The 14,572-nt window shown below is 54.7% G+C and overlaps 1 protein-coding gene across 4 annotated transcripts in view; it reads left to right on the top strand.

The window, feature by feature from the left end:
- Positions 1-9,999, top strand: part of NOS1 (nitric oxide synthase 1) — a 138,839-nt gene extending 128,840 nt beyond the window's left edge. For 3 of the 4 annotated variants that reach the window (XM_048821378.2, XM_048821377.2, XM_048821379.2), the window contains exons 20-29: positions 463-541; positions 1,564-1,757; positions 2,432-2,601; positions 3,536-3,746; positions 4,754-4,841; positions 5,332-5,453; positions 6,251-6,399; positions 7,143-7,337; positions 8,694-8,812; positions 9,794-9,999. In XM_048821378.2, coding sequence (XP_048677335.2) covers positions 463-541; positions 1,564-1,757; positions 2,432-2,601; positions 3,536-3,746; positions 4,754-4,841; positions 5,332-5,453; positions 6,251-6,399; positions 7,143-7,337; positions 8,694-8,812; positions 9,794-9,809 — 1,343 coding nt within the window. In that variant the 3' untranslated portion in view covers positions 9,810-9,999. Of the gene's footprint in view, positions 1-462; positions 542-1,563; positions 1,758-2,431; positions 2,602-3,535; positions 3,747-4,753; positions 4,842-5,331; positions 5,454-6,250; positions 6,400-7,142; positions 7,338-8,693; positions 8,813-9,118; positions 9,767-9,793 lie in introns of those variants that run through there. The other variant, XM_048821380.2, reaches the window with a different exon arrangement.
- Positions 10,000-14,572: the final 4,573 nt, after the last annotated feature.

Raw genomic sequence — 14,572 nt, 5'->3', positions numbered from 1 at the left:
CACTAAAACCCAGCACGATAGCGTGGCTCCTGCAGCTGGTATACGGAGCGCTGCCTCAGCTCCTCCTGAATTCAGACGCCCACTTGCCAACCAGATGGTCTGGGTGGTGAGAGGAATGAAGAGTGTGTATGTGCCTGGGGCTGGCGGGGTGGTTGTTTCTCCATCCCCCTGGTTACCCACCTGCTGAGAGCAGGGAGCTGCTGCAATCATGTGCTCCTTTCACATGGCCCCGAAGGCTCCCTGAGGCTTACCAGCAAAGTCACTCACTGTGGGTCTCCCGTGGGGTGGAGCAGGAGGGCCCAAGCCAGGGCAGCCCTGGAATCACTCAGCTGATGCTTGCCAGACCAGGTTCTGAAATGCTGAATGTGGTGGTGCCCAGCCAGACCCCGGGGGCGGGGATGCAGGCAGCCTGCCCTCGCCAGTCTCTGCCGCTTTCATCTGATTGAATCTTCTCATCTGCAGGTCTGTACAGCATTCACAAAAAGCGAGTCTATGCCGCCCGGCTTCTCACGCGCCAGAATCTGCAGAGCCCAAAATCCAGGTAGGATTGACAGCCATGCGCACACGCAGTCTGCCCTTGTGCATACACGTGACCCACATCCCTCGCACTCTCCAACTTCTTAATTCCAAGCATCTCCGCTATCCATCAACCAGGCCAGGCCTAAAGTGTGCCCTGCATTACAAACCTTCCTTCTAGCTTGGTGGAGAATGTTCCCTAGCATCTAATGCAGTGAATCCTCTATGGAGATCTCGGGCATGCTCCTGTCTGTGCAGACCACCCCAAAGTATCCCCAGCAGTAATGCACCTGAACATGCTTCACCTTTGCTATGTGGGTGGGAGAAGCCGTCGACTTAGCGGGGTCCACACCGGCGGTTAGTTCGGTACAACTGCCTGTGCACCACACCCCCGAGTGACATCGTTTACCGAAGTCAGCGTGTAGTGGAGACCTGGCCTCACTTCCACGTGCTTTACAACGGTAGGGCCTCAGGCACTTCAGTGGAGTTTCTCCTCATGGACACCTGTGGCCCCCACTTTTGACGTGACACACCAAACCAGTACATGGGCTCCTGCTGCTAGGGCTGCAGCCGGTCGGGGGCTGACCGGTTTCCTTGAGACGTTCCTGCTGACACCAACCATGCTCGTGCCGAGAAAGGGGCAGTGCCCTGCACCCAGGGTGCTGCATTCGTGGCATGCCAGGTGACGCGGAAGTTCCACAAAGGACAATGTTGGGCCAGCGGGTTCAGCTTTCCAAGCTGGGTGCAGAAGAATGGCTAGGAGCGGAGAACGCCACCACAGGAGAGTGGGGCGGGTGGCTAGTCTGAACAGAGGGCAGATTCTTTCCTAAGCTCCCGTTCTTGTTTCCTTTTTGTTAGTTCAAACATACGATCATCGGGGCAGACTCTGGGCTGCTCCTGTGCCCTCCTTCCTGCTCCTTAGAAAATCACACCTAACGAAACAGCTCCCAGAGCTGGGCCCCGTTAGTTCCGGGCCTACAGCTGTCCAGAGGGCTCGTCACAGTGCTGGGTCTGTTTGGTTTTTCACGCCCCTCTTCCCCCCCGCAGTCGGTCAACGATTTTCCTGCGACTTCACACCAACGGGCAGCAGGAGCTGCGCTACCAGCCTGGAGACCACCTGGGAGTGTTTCCAGGCAACCACGAGGACTTGGTCAGCGCCCTGATGGAAAGACTTGAGGATGCACCCCCAGCCAACCAGCTGGTGAAGGTGGAGCTCTTGGAGGAGAGGAGCACAGCTTTAGGTAACCAGGGCCAGCTCAGACACCCTGATTGGGGCTGGCTGGACCCCATTTCCCCCCTGCCCTTGCAGAGTCTCTGGGTGCCATGTGGATCCTAGCGGGGTGGGGGTGGGGGGTTGGACCACATTCCCTGGTGCATTCCCATAAGGACTGTAGGGTTTGTCGCGCTGGTTTTAGCTTCCCCGTCATGAGAGAGGGTGCCCAGATCCACAGCTGAGCTGCGCTCTGGGGCTGCGGGATGCTCAGAGCAGCCATGTCATGGAAGAGCAGGGCTGTACGGGAGGGTTTTCTGTTCCCTCTGGCCAGCTGAAACCTCTTCAGGATGCAAGACCTGAACAACTGGTCCATGGAAAGTAGAGTTGAAGGGTGTTGATTGGCCGGGCTCTTCCATACTGGACATTCTATGGGCCTAATGCTCCATTGCTCTGCGCTAAGCGGATGGCCAGTGCTCTCTCCCCAAAGTGATACAGCATCTGGTTCTCCCAGTCTTGTATCGTTAGTGTGGCCAATTGTACAAGGTGAGGTCATAGCGAGCTCCAGGAGATCATGCCAGACTCTTCTTTCTAGCCCTTCCTCATTCATTGTCTCCCACTGGAGTCTGAGCCTTCATTGGCTTGCCCAGGGTGGGCTGGCAGGCTCAGCTGATCACAGCATTGTACTGGCTTCTCTCCCGTCAGGTGTCATCAGTAACTGGACGGATGAGAACCGCATCCCACCCTGCACCATCTTCCAGGCATTTAAGTGCTACCTGGACATCACCACGCCTCCCACCCCGCTGCTGCTGCAGCAGTTTGCCTTACTGGCCACCAGCGACAAGGAGAAGAAACGTCTGCAGGTCCTTAGCAAGGTAAATCCATAGGTCTGGTTGGCAGCCTCTTCCTAATGTAGGAGGTTTACTTGCCCCATGCTTCTGCTTAACCTTAGACAGTGGTAACCAGAGAGAGCTCCCTCCCCATAAAAGAGAGAAAGAGAGAGAAACCGCTCCCTCTCGGTGAACACTCCACCTCTCTATCTGCCTCCTGAATGTCTTAGGATGAATCTGGATGAAGAAAGCAGCTTGTCTATGTAAACTGCTGTCAGTGACTTGCCTTCTCAGATCCTGGAGCGGTTCATACCGAAATGCAACCTGTGGAAATTACATGTCCCCAAGATACATTCTTTCACCCTGATCAATGTGGTTCCCCCCGCACTGGCTCCTTACCCAGGGCTACTGAGACAGTTTAATGGGTCAACGTCTTTGCACTGATGTAGCCCCCTCAGCGTGTTTTATGCTCAGTGAATTTAACCTCGCAGCTCCTTGTCTTATGGAGGAGGGCTCTCAAATTAAGTGACGTGCCCAAGATCACACAGGGAGTCTGTGGTGGAGCTGGGGATTGAGCGTACAGCTCCTGACTCCCTGTCCTGATCTCTAGACCCTCCTTCCTCTGAAATCAGCATGGGTGTCTGGCACCACTACTGCTGTGTCTGTGTAGGAGAGTCTCTCAGCCTGGGATCCCTTGTGATTGTGCAGCACGTGTGACTTATAATGGGAGAAGCTCGGAATCCACTGAAGGCTCCATCAGGAACGTTTGAGCCCTGAGGAGCAGACCCTAGGATGCGTGGCAATCAGGGCTAGAGCCCTGGGTGTCCTGGAGCCCTGTGAGAGGCAGTCGCAGCCACACGTCCTGGCATCCCCAGCCAGAGCTCTCTTTCGTCGGCTCCACCCTGCCGTGGGGCCCACGTGGTGCAGTGTGTCTGGCTTCGAACCGGCGCTCACCCGTCCTTTCCCTCCCGCGCTTCAGGGCTTGCAGGAATACGAGGAGTGGAAATGGTCCAAGAACCCCACCGTGGTGGAGGTGCTGGAGGAGTTCCCGTCCGTGCAGATGCCCTCCACCCTGCTGCTCACCCAGCTGCCCGTGCTGCAGCCTCGCTATTACTCCATCAGCTCCTCCCCCGACATGTCCCCGGACGAGGTGCACCTCACCGTGGCCGTGCTCTCCTACCGGACTAGAGGTACCATGCCAGCAGCGCTGCAAGGGGCTCATGGTTTGCATGGTGGCGACTGGCTAGAGCCGTCCCATAGCGCTGGGCGAGGTGGACACGCAGGCCCCAGGCAGTGTTGAGATGGGGGCCCTCATCTCCACTTGCGTTGTGGGTGATGGCCATTAACACATGGGGGCACGTGTGAGTGTTTGGGGACGGGGGAATCCCTTGTTAAAACCTTGCTGCCTGCTCACGTGGGGCTCCCTCAGGGTGGGGCTTGGGGGCTGTGGCAGCCAGACGCAGCAGCAGAAACCGGCGGCTTTCCAGCTCTTCCAGGCCGCTCTGTACTTCGCAGCACACAGGCTGCATGCGCTCGTCTTGGCTGCCTCACAGCAGTGGAGGTGGGGAGAAGAGACTCCAGATTGGCCCCCAGGGTGGATCAGCCAGGCCCCCTCAAGCAGGCATGTGTCTCTCCTGCTTCCCACCTCTGGGCAGCTTACAGAAAGTTCATCTTCCACGCAGCCCCGCAGCCTGCTTGTGTTGTCAGGAGAATATCGGTGTGGCACAGAAGCCTATTGCCATCTTCTCAAGGCGTGTGGGAACAGCCCTAGTTGGGGACGGGGTACCTGCTTTATAAACCTCCAGCAGGAGCCTGTGGCCAAGGTTTCTTTGCAAGCACTCACCCAGTTGGAGACAGCTCTGAAAGGTCCCATTTGGCCCTCAGCAGAGGGAGTATCTTAGGGTCACAGCAAATTCACAAACTGCCCTGCTCCAGCCAACGGCACCTCCCTGATGTTTGCCTGGGAGAAGCCAGCCTGTGCTGAGTGCTGCAGTGGTCCAGCCCGCCCTGAAAAGCAGAATTGGTCCCAGGGACCACCCAGTGCCTGGCCATTCTGACCCTGAGTCACAGGTTGGCTGACGTCGCAGTGAGGATTGGGGGAGGTTTGGGCAGAGAGGTAAATGGCCAGGGCATTCTGCAGCGATCCATTCAGCAGTACTGGGGCAGGTACAAACCCTCTCCTCCTTTCCTCTCCTAGATGGGGAAGGACCGATACACCACGGGGTCTGTTCCTCTTGGTTCAACCGGATACAGGCTGATGAAGTTGTGCCTTGTTTTGTAAGAGGGTGAGTGGCATGTTCACTGCATGTGGAGTCCCCGAGAGCCAGGGAGGGTGTAGACCATTCCAAGACTGACTGATCTGTTGGCTATTCACAGCAGAGAGCCCCCGAATCCCTGTCTGTAGCCCGCCATGTGCACTCACAGCACTAACAGGGATTTCTACAAATGAACTGCTTCCTCACCCTGAACGGGGTAGGGGCTGAGGCCCTGTTCCGTAGAGCAGTCTGCAACAGCACCGTACAGACCATGGGGCGGGGCGTGGTACCCGATGCCCCTGAAAAGCCGGGGTCACAGAAGAGAGCGTGGTGGGGACTGCAGGTGGGGACTGTTACCACGCGCTCTGCTTCGAACGCCACTTTCTGCCACCACCTTCCGCACTCAAACGTCTGCGCTCGCATGTCTGCGCTACGTTTCTACCCCCGCAAGGATTTCAGTGACCCAGCCTGGGCCTTGTCCCATTAGGGGCATCACTAACTTGACAACTTGTCTGTCCAGAGCTCCTGGGTTCCACATGCCACAAGATCCCCAGGTTCCCTGCATCCTGATTGGCCCAGGTACGGGAATCGCCCCCTTCCGGAGCTTTTGGCAGCAGCGGCTCTTTGAAATCGAGCACAAAGGTGGGTCTGGGGGCTTCAGCCTCTGGTAAGTAGGGGGCGAGCATCCTCAGCGAAGCCGAGTGCAATGCCCCTGCTGAGGGCATGTGACCGTGTCGCCCTCCAGTGGCTGGTCCCGGTGGGGACCGGAGCCTGTTACTTGCAGCTAATAGACTCGCTCTGTTAGCTCCAGGGGTGGGCCCTTGTGTGTTCAGCGCTCGAGGCGTCCAGCTGAGTGGCAGATGGTGCGTACGTGTAGCCGTGGCTCTGTTTCGCTGACCGTGAGATGACCTGTCATAGAGCTGGTCTGACATTGTTCCACTGGCCTTTTTTTTTTTTTTTTTAATGAAAAATTTCAAGAATTATTTTCTTTAGATTACACTTCATTCCATTTTTCCTGGTTTTTCAATGAAAAATTACAAAATGGGTTAAAAATAATATTTTATTGCAAAAACAAAAAAAAGTGATTTTTTTTTTTTTTTAAATTTCCCACCCAAAAACCCTGACCTGTTTCACCCAGCGCTAGTTACTTGGGAGCCTGGATCCATGCGCACGGCTCTGAGAGGTTACACAATCTCTCCAAGTATCTCCTCTACCCTCTACCCTTCCGCCTCTGCCATCTGCTGTCCCAGGGAACAGAGCTATGTATCCAAAATAGCCTCCCTCAGAGTGCACAGAATGGCTGGCAGCCGGCAAAGAGGGAATCCAAGCACAGCCTGTCTCCACTCCATGCAGGAGGGTGTGTGCAAACCCAGGCTTGGGAACCGGGGTGCGGGGGATGGTTTCCTGACTCACAGCTATTCCACCTGTCTCTGCTCCAGCACTGAAGCCCTGTCCGATGATTTTGGTCTTTGGGTGCCGACAGTCCAAGATCGACCACATTTACAAAGAGGAGACCCTCCTAGCCAAAAACAAAGGCATCTTCAAAGAGCTGTACACAGCCTACTCCCGGGAACCAGACAAACCAAAGGTAACCCTGCTACGCCACCTACATCCAGCCCTGAGTCGCCGTGACCAGTCTAACGCAGATGGTGAGCGGAGCTCCGGCATCCCCAGGGCTGTGGATTCTCCCAACCACGTAGGGGAAATGTCAGACCTCTTGTGCACGCACCTGGAGGGATTTGCCTGCACTAGTTTGAAGACGTGAGCTTGGCCCGAGCTTTTCACAGCTACGTGGGCCAATGAATCTCCCATTTAAGAATCCCCAGGGTGTTCCCTGCTTACAGGAAGCAGCCAAGGCAATTTCAGCACGATAGCCCTCGGACTCGTTAACCAGCCCTCTCCATCTTGTTAATGTCCACGAGACCTAAAGCCACTTGTGGACATTAACAATCCTCTGGCGCTTTCCCCTAGCCGAGTACTGACCCCAGGGCCTTGGCTGAGTCCCGCTGTGTCTCTGCTTCCCCCTGTAGGTACAGTCACACCGGGAGCCTGCTTCTCAGGGGTGCTGTGCAGCTGGGGAGTTCCACTGACTTCAGCTGGAGTTTCTGGTGCTTAGCACCTTCGAACATGCAGGCCCTGATTGTCTTCAGTTCTCTTCCCAAACAGTTGTGCAGCATTGCCATGCGTTGTTAAATGGCTGCCGTGTTCCACCCCAGAGGTGGCTGCCCTGCGCCGATGGGTGGAGGGGTGAAGTGACGTGTAAAGCTGGGCTGGCCCTTTGGGAGCTGTGGGTGACAGGTGCTGTGCAACATCCGTTCCTGTCTCCCCCAGAAATACGTGCAGGACGTGCTGCAGGAGCAGCTGGCTCAGTCGGTGTACAAAGCGCTGAAGGAGCAGGGAGGCCACATCTACGTGTGCGGGGACGTCACCATGGCCGGGGATGTCTTCAAGGCCATTCAGCGCATCGTGAAGCAGCAGGGGCAGCTGTCTGTGGAGCAGGCCGGTGCTTTCATTAGCAAGCTGAGGGTGAGTAGCCCCTCCCCAGCCTGCCGCAGGGCTCAGCGAAAGCTTGGGCCAAGGGCGTCAGGGCTTCCTCTTGAACGGTCACGGATGAAGGGATAATTGCGGCCATGAGCTCTGGGAGTGGTCAGTAGGTACCACCCTTTCCAGCCTCTTGACCTGACCTCGTGGGCCCAGGCTTTCTGACCAGGTAGCTCAGTCCTGTTCTACCGACCCTCTAGGGCCCCTCGCTTGCCAAAGGAGCTGGGTGATGGGTGAGCTATTAGAGGACCAGGCCCCTGCAGCAGACCATAGGGGCCCGGGACTTGCCTCAAATCTGTAAATCGGCAGAATGGTTCTTGCTGTTACCAGCCGGCCTCGGTCCAGCACAGGGAGTGTGTCTGAGGGAGCAAGTCTGCGCAAAGGCCTGGTTCCTGGAAGAATTCTTGTCCGTTGGGGGACAGCTTCTTGGGGAGCTCGGCTTCTGCAGATTAACCCCGTTAGCCTTGTCCACACTAGCACTTCACCCACTGCTGGCCTAGCTCTGCTGCAGCTCTGGTGCCAGCGAAATGCCAGGACAAGCTGCAGTTCCGGGTCCGTTTGCAATGCTGGCCCTACCCAGGAGACGTCTCTGGAACAGTCGGCAATGTCCAGCCGGCTAATAGCCTTTACCCCCCGTGCGTGTTATTTACCTATCTAAAAATTGGTTATAGCGTCCTCGCTGTAATAAGCAAATAAAACAAATCTGTGGCCACCTAGCACCTTCATGGTTGTCACATATTGTACAATACGGCCATGCAGATCCTACTGCTGCATAAGCACAGGCCTATGCCACTTGAGCTAACAGGAAAGCTTCTCTAGCTGTTAGCAATATAGGGCCTATGACATACAGTTAGGCGGTTCTGATTCCATCCAGTGCAGGGCACTGGTACGCATGCATTGCCGTCTGTTCGCTATGGCAATGTTCCTGTGAGGCTGTAGGGAATCTCCAATTCCCCTGGGCTTTCTCCCTCTTTCTCTCTCTTTTAACCTTAAGGCATGTGGACAAGTAGCCATTTAGAGAGGCAGCGCAGGGTAGTAGACACTGGACAGAGTGCCAGGAGACCTGGATTCTATCATGGCTCTGCCCCTGACCTACTGGGTGATCTTGGAGAAGCCACTTTCCCCGCTCTGTGCCTCAGTTTCCCCTTGCAGGCTTTTCCTTTCTTGCCTATTTAGCATGTAAGCTCTTCGGGGCAGGGACTGTCCCACACTGTGTTTGCACAGCACCTACCACAATGGGGTCCCACCTCAGCTAGCATCTCTAGGTGCTACAGAAATACCATAAGAAATTGTGACTACACCCTTCTCCCGGTGCCATGCCTCTGTTGTCCTTGGTTTCAGGATGACAACCGATACCACGAGGATATTTTTGGAGTCACCTTGCGTACATATGAAGTGACTAACCGCCTTAGATCTGAGTCAATTGCGTTCATTGAGGAAAGCAAAAAGGACACGGATGAGTGAGTTGACGTGCTTATTTTAACCTGCACTATTGTTTCTTAGGTTTCAGAGGAACAGCCGTGTTAGTCTGTATTCGCAAAAAGAAAAGGAGTACTTGTGGCACCTTAGAGACTAACCAATTTATTTGAGCATGAGCTTTCGTGAGCTACAGCTCACTTCATCAGATGCTCACGAAAGCTCATGCTCAAATAAATTGGTTAGTCTCTAAGGTGCCACAAGTACTCCTTTTCTTATTGTTTCTTAGACGCGCGTGGGTGGTGGAATAAAACTCGGAAGGATCCTTTTATTTATTTGCATGTATGAAGCCAGGAATAGCAGAGACAGGAACAGGCCTCTGATCTGAAAGGTCGAATCAGACAAAGCTGCAGTACAGTTTCTTTGAGAGAACGATCAACTCAGTGGGCTAAATCCATTCCAGAAGGAACTGCCCAGGTGATCTGACCCATTGTATCCGCGAACACAGCCTTTGCCATTCCACGAGCCCCTGGCACAACAGACAAGCTAGAGCGCGGGAGTGGGCAGGCACAGCTGGAGCTGGTTGAAAATTTCCCGATGGAATAAAGTTCAGTGGGAACGCGCCAATTGGACGGAATTGACTTGTTCTGTGGGAATGTGTCCATTTCGTCAATGGACACCAGACCAGCCAGCTGTCAGGCTCCCTGGGAGCCACAGCTCTCCAATGCCTGGGCTGCACACTGGTAGGGGGGCAAACTTGCCGGCTACCCGGGGAGCCAGATGGCCAGTTCCCCAGCCAAGGGAGCTAACTGAAGGCCCGATCCCGTTCACACTGAAACCAAATGGCAGAATACTCATTGGGATCCAAGGTGGCTTTACTGGCTCCATGCTGAAGCTCAACTGGCTGGTGGCCAGATGTGCTCATGGCATTTAAAGGCTAACTGTCCCGTGCCAGTAAGGGGGACTGCTGGGCTAAGCGTGGAAGGGAGTATTGGTAGCTAGTCATTCTCCTCTTTCCCTTGCAGGGTTTTCTGCTCATAACCAGAACCCCTTGCCCCAGATGGGATGCCAAACCAGCTGCAGCGGCAGCTGCCCCCCTCCAGCTGGAGGGCGCTGGGTTTTGTATTTACACGGACACGGCAGCTCCTTTTCTGCGGGGCCTGCCCACGGAAAGTGCTCTGTCTCTCGTCCTGTCGTCGTGTTCCGATGATGATGGTTTCCCTTTCCTTTCTCTCTCTGTTGTCCTGTGGCGGTTTCTTTTCACTCCTTATTTCCTTCCTCGGAGTCCCCCGCTGAAGTGCGATGGCTTTATAATCCGCAGTGGCTCTTACGAAACTACGTTTCTTCTTCTCTCGGTCCAACGAGGGTGTTTCGCGGCTGCATGAAATCACCACCTTCGTGATCATCTGCATTCGTTGGTATCTGGGGGGATGGGGCTGGAGGGCAGGGAGCTGGCTGTTCCGGATCAGGCAGTGAGGACTGGAGAGACCCCTTTCCCCACCTCGACGTGGAACTTGGCTGAATGGCTGCATCTTCCTCGCTTTGCTTTGGCCTCTCCGGGCCTGGCCCATGTGGAAGTTGGATGGAAAAGAAGTACCGCCCCCTTTCTTGCTGGTGATGGAGGCCCCAGAGCTTTGTTCTGTTTGAGGGGTGGGGCTCGTCTGTGTTCAATGGGTAACAATTCACCTAAGTGAGCTCTGTGATGTTTGTATTGTCAGTCCCATACCCCGTCCTCTCTTGCCTCTGTGTCCTGTGCTGATCCTGCTGGTGCAAAAGTCTTCACGGGCAGTGTGCAAGCACAATATATGCAGGCTGGTGTTTCTGCAATGGGGCAGCCCGTGGGTGCTCTCTGGTCCCGGGGAAGCATGGGATGTACTGCCCACTCTGCATCCGAACCTTCCCAGCCTCCGATGGGAGTTGAGGGTAAACGTGGCCAGCCGGCACGAGAGGGCTACAGGTTAGCTGAGATCCCTGGAGGAAAGATTGTGAATCAGGTGTGGGTTGCGTCCTGTCGCTTCCCTGGATTAACAGGGCGCTGGCAGTGGGCACGTGAGTCCTCTCCAGCAAGACCAGAGAACATGTAAGGTGACACGGCTGGGAGTCGGAGTAGCTCTGAAGCCATCTCTGCCCAGGTCCAAGCGGCACCTGCTTATAAAAAGGTTGCTAGGAAGCCAGCAAGTAGCCACTCTATGGGGTCTGCTACGGGCGTTTCTGACCCCGCAGAACGCCCCCTTCAATGAGTAACAGTTGCCTTGAATACTCAAAGCATGGCAAGTCTGTCCTAGCGCGATCTTGTGAGATGTCCTTTCTCAGGGGCGGCCCCCCCAAGGAGCTGCAAAGCTCTCGTGGTGCCAGGCTGGCTGCAACAGGTGCCTCCGCGCTGCAAAAACCCCCAAATCCTCTCCCTGCCCACTCTGCCTGCTGCACACTCGGTGCCACCGTTCAAACTGCACGAGGCCTCTGGGCCGGGAGCTCTCAGGAGAGCGGGGGAGCAAGCCCAAGGAGAGAGGCACCGGTGCTGTCTAACGCCAGGCTCTGCGGTGCTGACTGCTCAGATCCGCTGCACAAATCCAGCCCCGCGAGAGACTCTTACAGGGACGGCTACCATGCTGGCAGCCCCGCGGTCGCTCCCCTTTTCCAGGTAGAAACTCTGCGCCCCCCCACACACACCGGCACATGCTTGTGCTCTCTCTCTCTCTCTCTCTCAGGGGGAGGGGCTTTCTCTAGTTGCCAGGTTCTTTGGGGGTGTTGGGAGCCCTCGTCCCTTCCCCCACCTGCACTGTACATAGCCATCTACTGTGGCTCGACTGCAGGCAGCAAGAGCAAACTGGTGCCTTCAGGTAGGCACTGGACCCCCTCCTGCCGCCAGCATAGGGAATTACCACCGAGGGGTCAGGACTTGGGCACGGCAAAGGGAGAAGGTCCCCGCAACCGCTGTCACCGAGGGGTTGTTTTCAGAGACCAGGATCTGCCACTGACTCCCCCTGAGCCAAGCTTCTAACAAAGTGAGTCCAGCCAGGTCTGAAGTCTCCCCCGGCCTAAGTGCGATTTGGCAGCTGGCTTGCTTGACTTCAGCTCGCGTTCACTGGTCTCACGCTGTGCAGTGACCACGTGGTTGCTTTGGTTTTGCTGCCTCGACCCTCCAAGGTTGGGAGGCGCTCGTGTGTGCTGCATACTGCCACAGCAACGTCCCTGGTCTTTACCCTCCCTGCCCACCACAGATGGATCTGACCCAAAACCCTGGGCCCAGAGGCCCCAGAGCTTCGGGAAAGCTCGGCTCCAGGCTTTTTTGCTGCCCCAATCCATCTCTTCGGAGCGTATTGCTCAACGAGCCTGCAGGACCTTAAATAGGGACATGCACAAATGCTGCCACCTTGTGGTAATTTGCATGCACGCTGTTCTGTGAGGGTGGCCCAATGTGTTGCCCTGTGAGGATGAATAAAGATCCCTGGCTAAGCCCCTGTTCGGTTACAAAATCACGGCTGTAGCGTGGTTCCAGTGACATGGTTCAATTTGCAGCAAGGACTGTATGTCTGCACCCGCCCTGCTGCCTCACAGTGTTTGCCCCCCAGTGCCTCTGCAAGGACTGCCGGGCCCAGGGGCCATGCACACAGCGCCACGCATGGAGAAATGGATTCTGGGCTGTCCCACTGCACAGAGTGATGGGGTGAAAGAGACCAGCCCGACTAGGGAGAATAGGGGCTCCTGCCTATACTGCAAACCCCAAAGGTGCACCAGCCTAGGTCCCTAGCAGGGGGCAGCTGCCGCGGTTACTAACCAGGTGGTGTGCAGGCATAAACCACAGCTGGAGCCATCAGTACCATGTGCTGATTACAAACCCTGGTGGCTGTTGTGTAACTGGGGCCTAGAGCTCTAACCAGTTTCAGGGAGTTTTTTCGTGGGGCCGAGAGCTCAGGCAGACAGCGACCCTTCCAGCTGCATGTCCTGGTCCCCTGGAAGCTGATGGGAGGAGCGCATCAAGGGCAGAAGGATGCCTTTGCTAGAGATTGTGCCTCACAAATCTGTGTAGGGATCCAGTCCCTGGGGGTGGGGGAAGAGATGAGAGAGCCCTTACTCCACCCTTCCCCACACACACACCATCCCACACACTGGGGAAGTTTGGATCCGGATCCAGCTCAGAACTCTACGGCTGACCTTCCTGTAAGGTGCCAGAGCAAAACCCTGCTTCTCCCTTCAACACCCCCCCCCCCCACCCAAACCATGGGGAGAGTTTGAATTTGGATCCAAACTTTGCCCCAGGCCCATCTTTCCTGGAAATATCAATGCCGCCTGGAAGCAAAGGAATGCCCAAAGAAATGTCCTTTACCCCTTCCTCTTTCCACCTGTGTCCTTCATGTTCATTGCTGCTGTTCATTTTCCCATTCAGTCCTGTGCCCCTGTGACAGCCCCGCTCTGGAATTAGCTTTGCGGGTACCAAAGCTCCCTGTCTGTATCTGACTAAGAGGCTGGCTTTGGCAGGATGGGTTGTGTCTCTTCTTCCTCCTGCCCAAAATACCCATGAGCCACACGAAAAAGCGCAGCAAGGGAGGAGGCATGGCATCCAGATTCAGCCTCTCCCATTGCTAGAGGCTGGAATGTCCCCAGGTGCCTAGAGGAGTTAGGCCCCCAAAGCCTGTTGAAATTAACTGTGAGTTGAGCACCTGAGTTCCTTAGGTCTCTTTTCAGAGTAGCAGCCGTGTTCGTCTGTATCCGCAAAAAGAACAGGAGGACTTGTGGCAGCTTAGAGACTAACCAATTTATTTGGGCATAAGCTTTCATGTGCTGCAGCTCACTTCATCGGATGCATTCAGTGGAAAATACAGTGAGGAGATTTATATACACACAGAACATGAAAAAATGGGTGTTATCATACATACTGTAAGGAGAGTGATCATTTAAGATGAGCTATTACCAGCAGGAGAGCGGGGGGTGGGGGTGGGAGAAAACCTTTTGTAATGATAATCAAGGTGGGCCATTTCCAAGCAGTTGACAAGAACAGTAGGAGGGAAAATAAACAAGGGGAAATAGTTTTACTTTGTGTAATGACCCATCCACTCCCAGTCTTTATTCAAGCCTAAGTTAATTGTATCCAGTTTGCAAATTAATTCCAATTCAGCAGTCTCTCGTTGGAGTCTGTTTTTGAAGTTTTGTTGTTGAAGGATTGCAACTTTTAGGTCTGTAATCGAGAGACCAGAGAGATTGAAGTGTTCTCCGACTGGTTTTTGAATGTTATAATTCTTGACGTCTGATTTGTGTCTATTTATTCTTTTGCATAGAGACTCTCCAGTTTGACCAATGTACATGGCAGAGGGGCATTGCTGGCACATGATGGCATATATCACATTGGTAGATGTGCAGGTGAACAAGCCTCTGATAGTTGTGGCTGATGTGATTGGCCCTTTAGTACTCCTTTTCTTTTTGCGAATACAGACTAACACGGCTGCTACTCTGAAAGTCCTCCTTTAGTTCTCTTTGAAAATCCCAGCCTTAGAGAGCTAAAAGCTGTGTTACATCCAGCCTGCTCACCTGGTGCATCCAAGAGACAGAACAGGGATGGGGGAAGGGACAAGTGAGTGAGTTGAATTCAAGGGCTCCAGAAGCTGTCATCTGCTTGCCCTGCCTCGCTGGGATAGTTGACTTTTAACATACCGGGCTGGCTTTCTTTTTAACTGAGCAAGTTCCATTTACTTTAGTAGCCAGTTTGCTCTCCTCACCTGCAAGGGTTTCATATGCTTAATTTCCTCCCCCAGAAAAGGGGACATGATCCTGTAATCTCCTCTGTCATTCCACAAACACAGACCTTT

This window comes from Caretta caretta, chromosome 15 (assembly GCF_965140235.1).
Source record: "Caretta caretta isolate rCarCar2 chromosome 15, rCarCar1.hap1, whole genome shotgun sequence".
Classification (NCBI taxonomy): domain Eukaryota; kingdom Metazoa; phylum Chordata; order Testudines; family Cheloniidae; genus Caretta; species Caretta caretta.
Note: the sequence above shows the minus strand (reverse complement) of the source record. Positions and strands in the feature narration are given on the sequence as shown.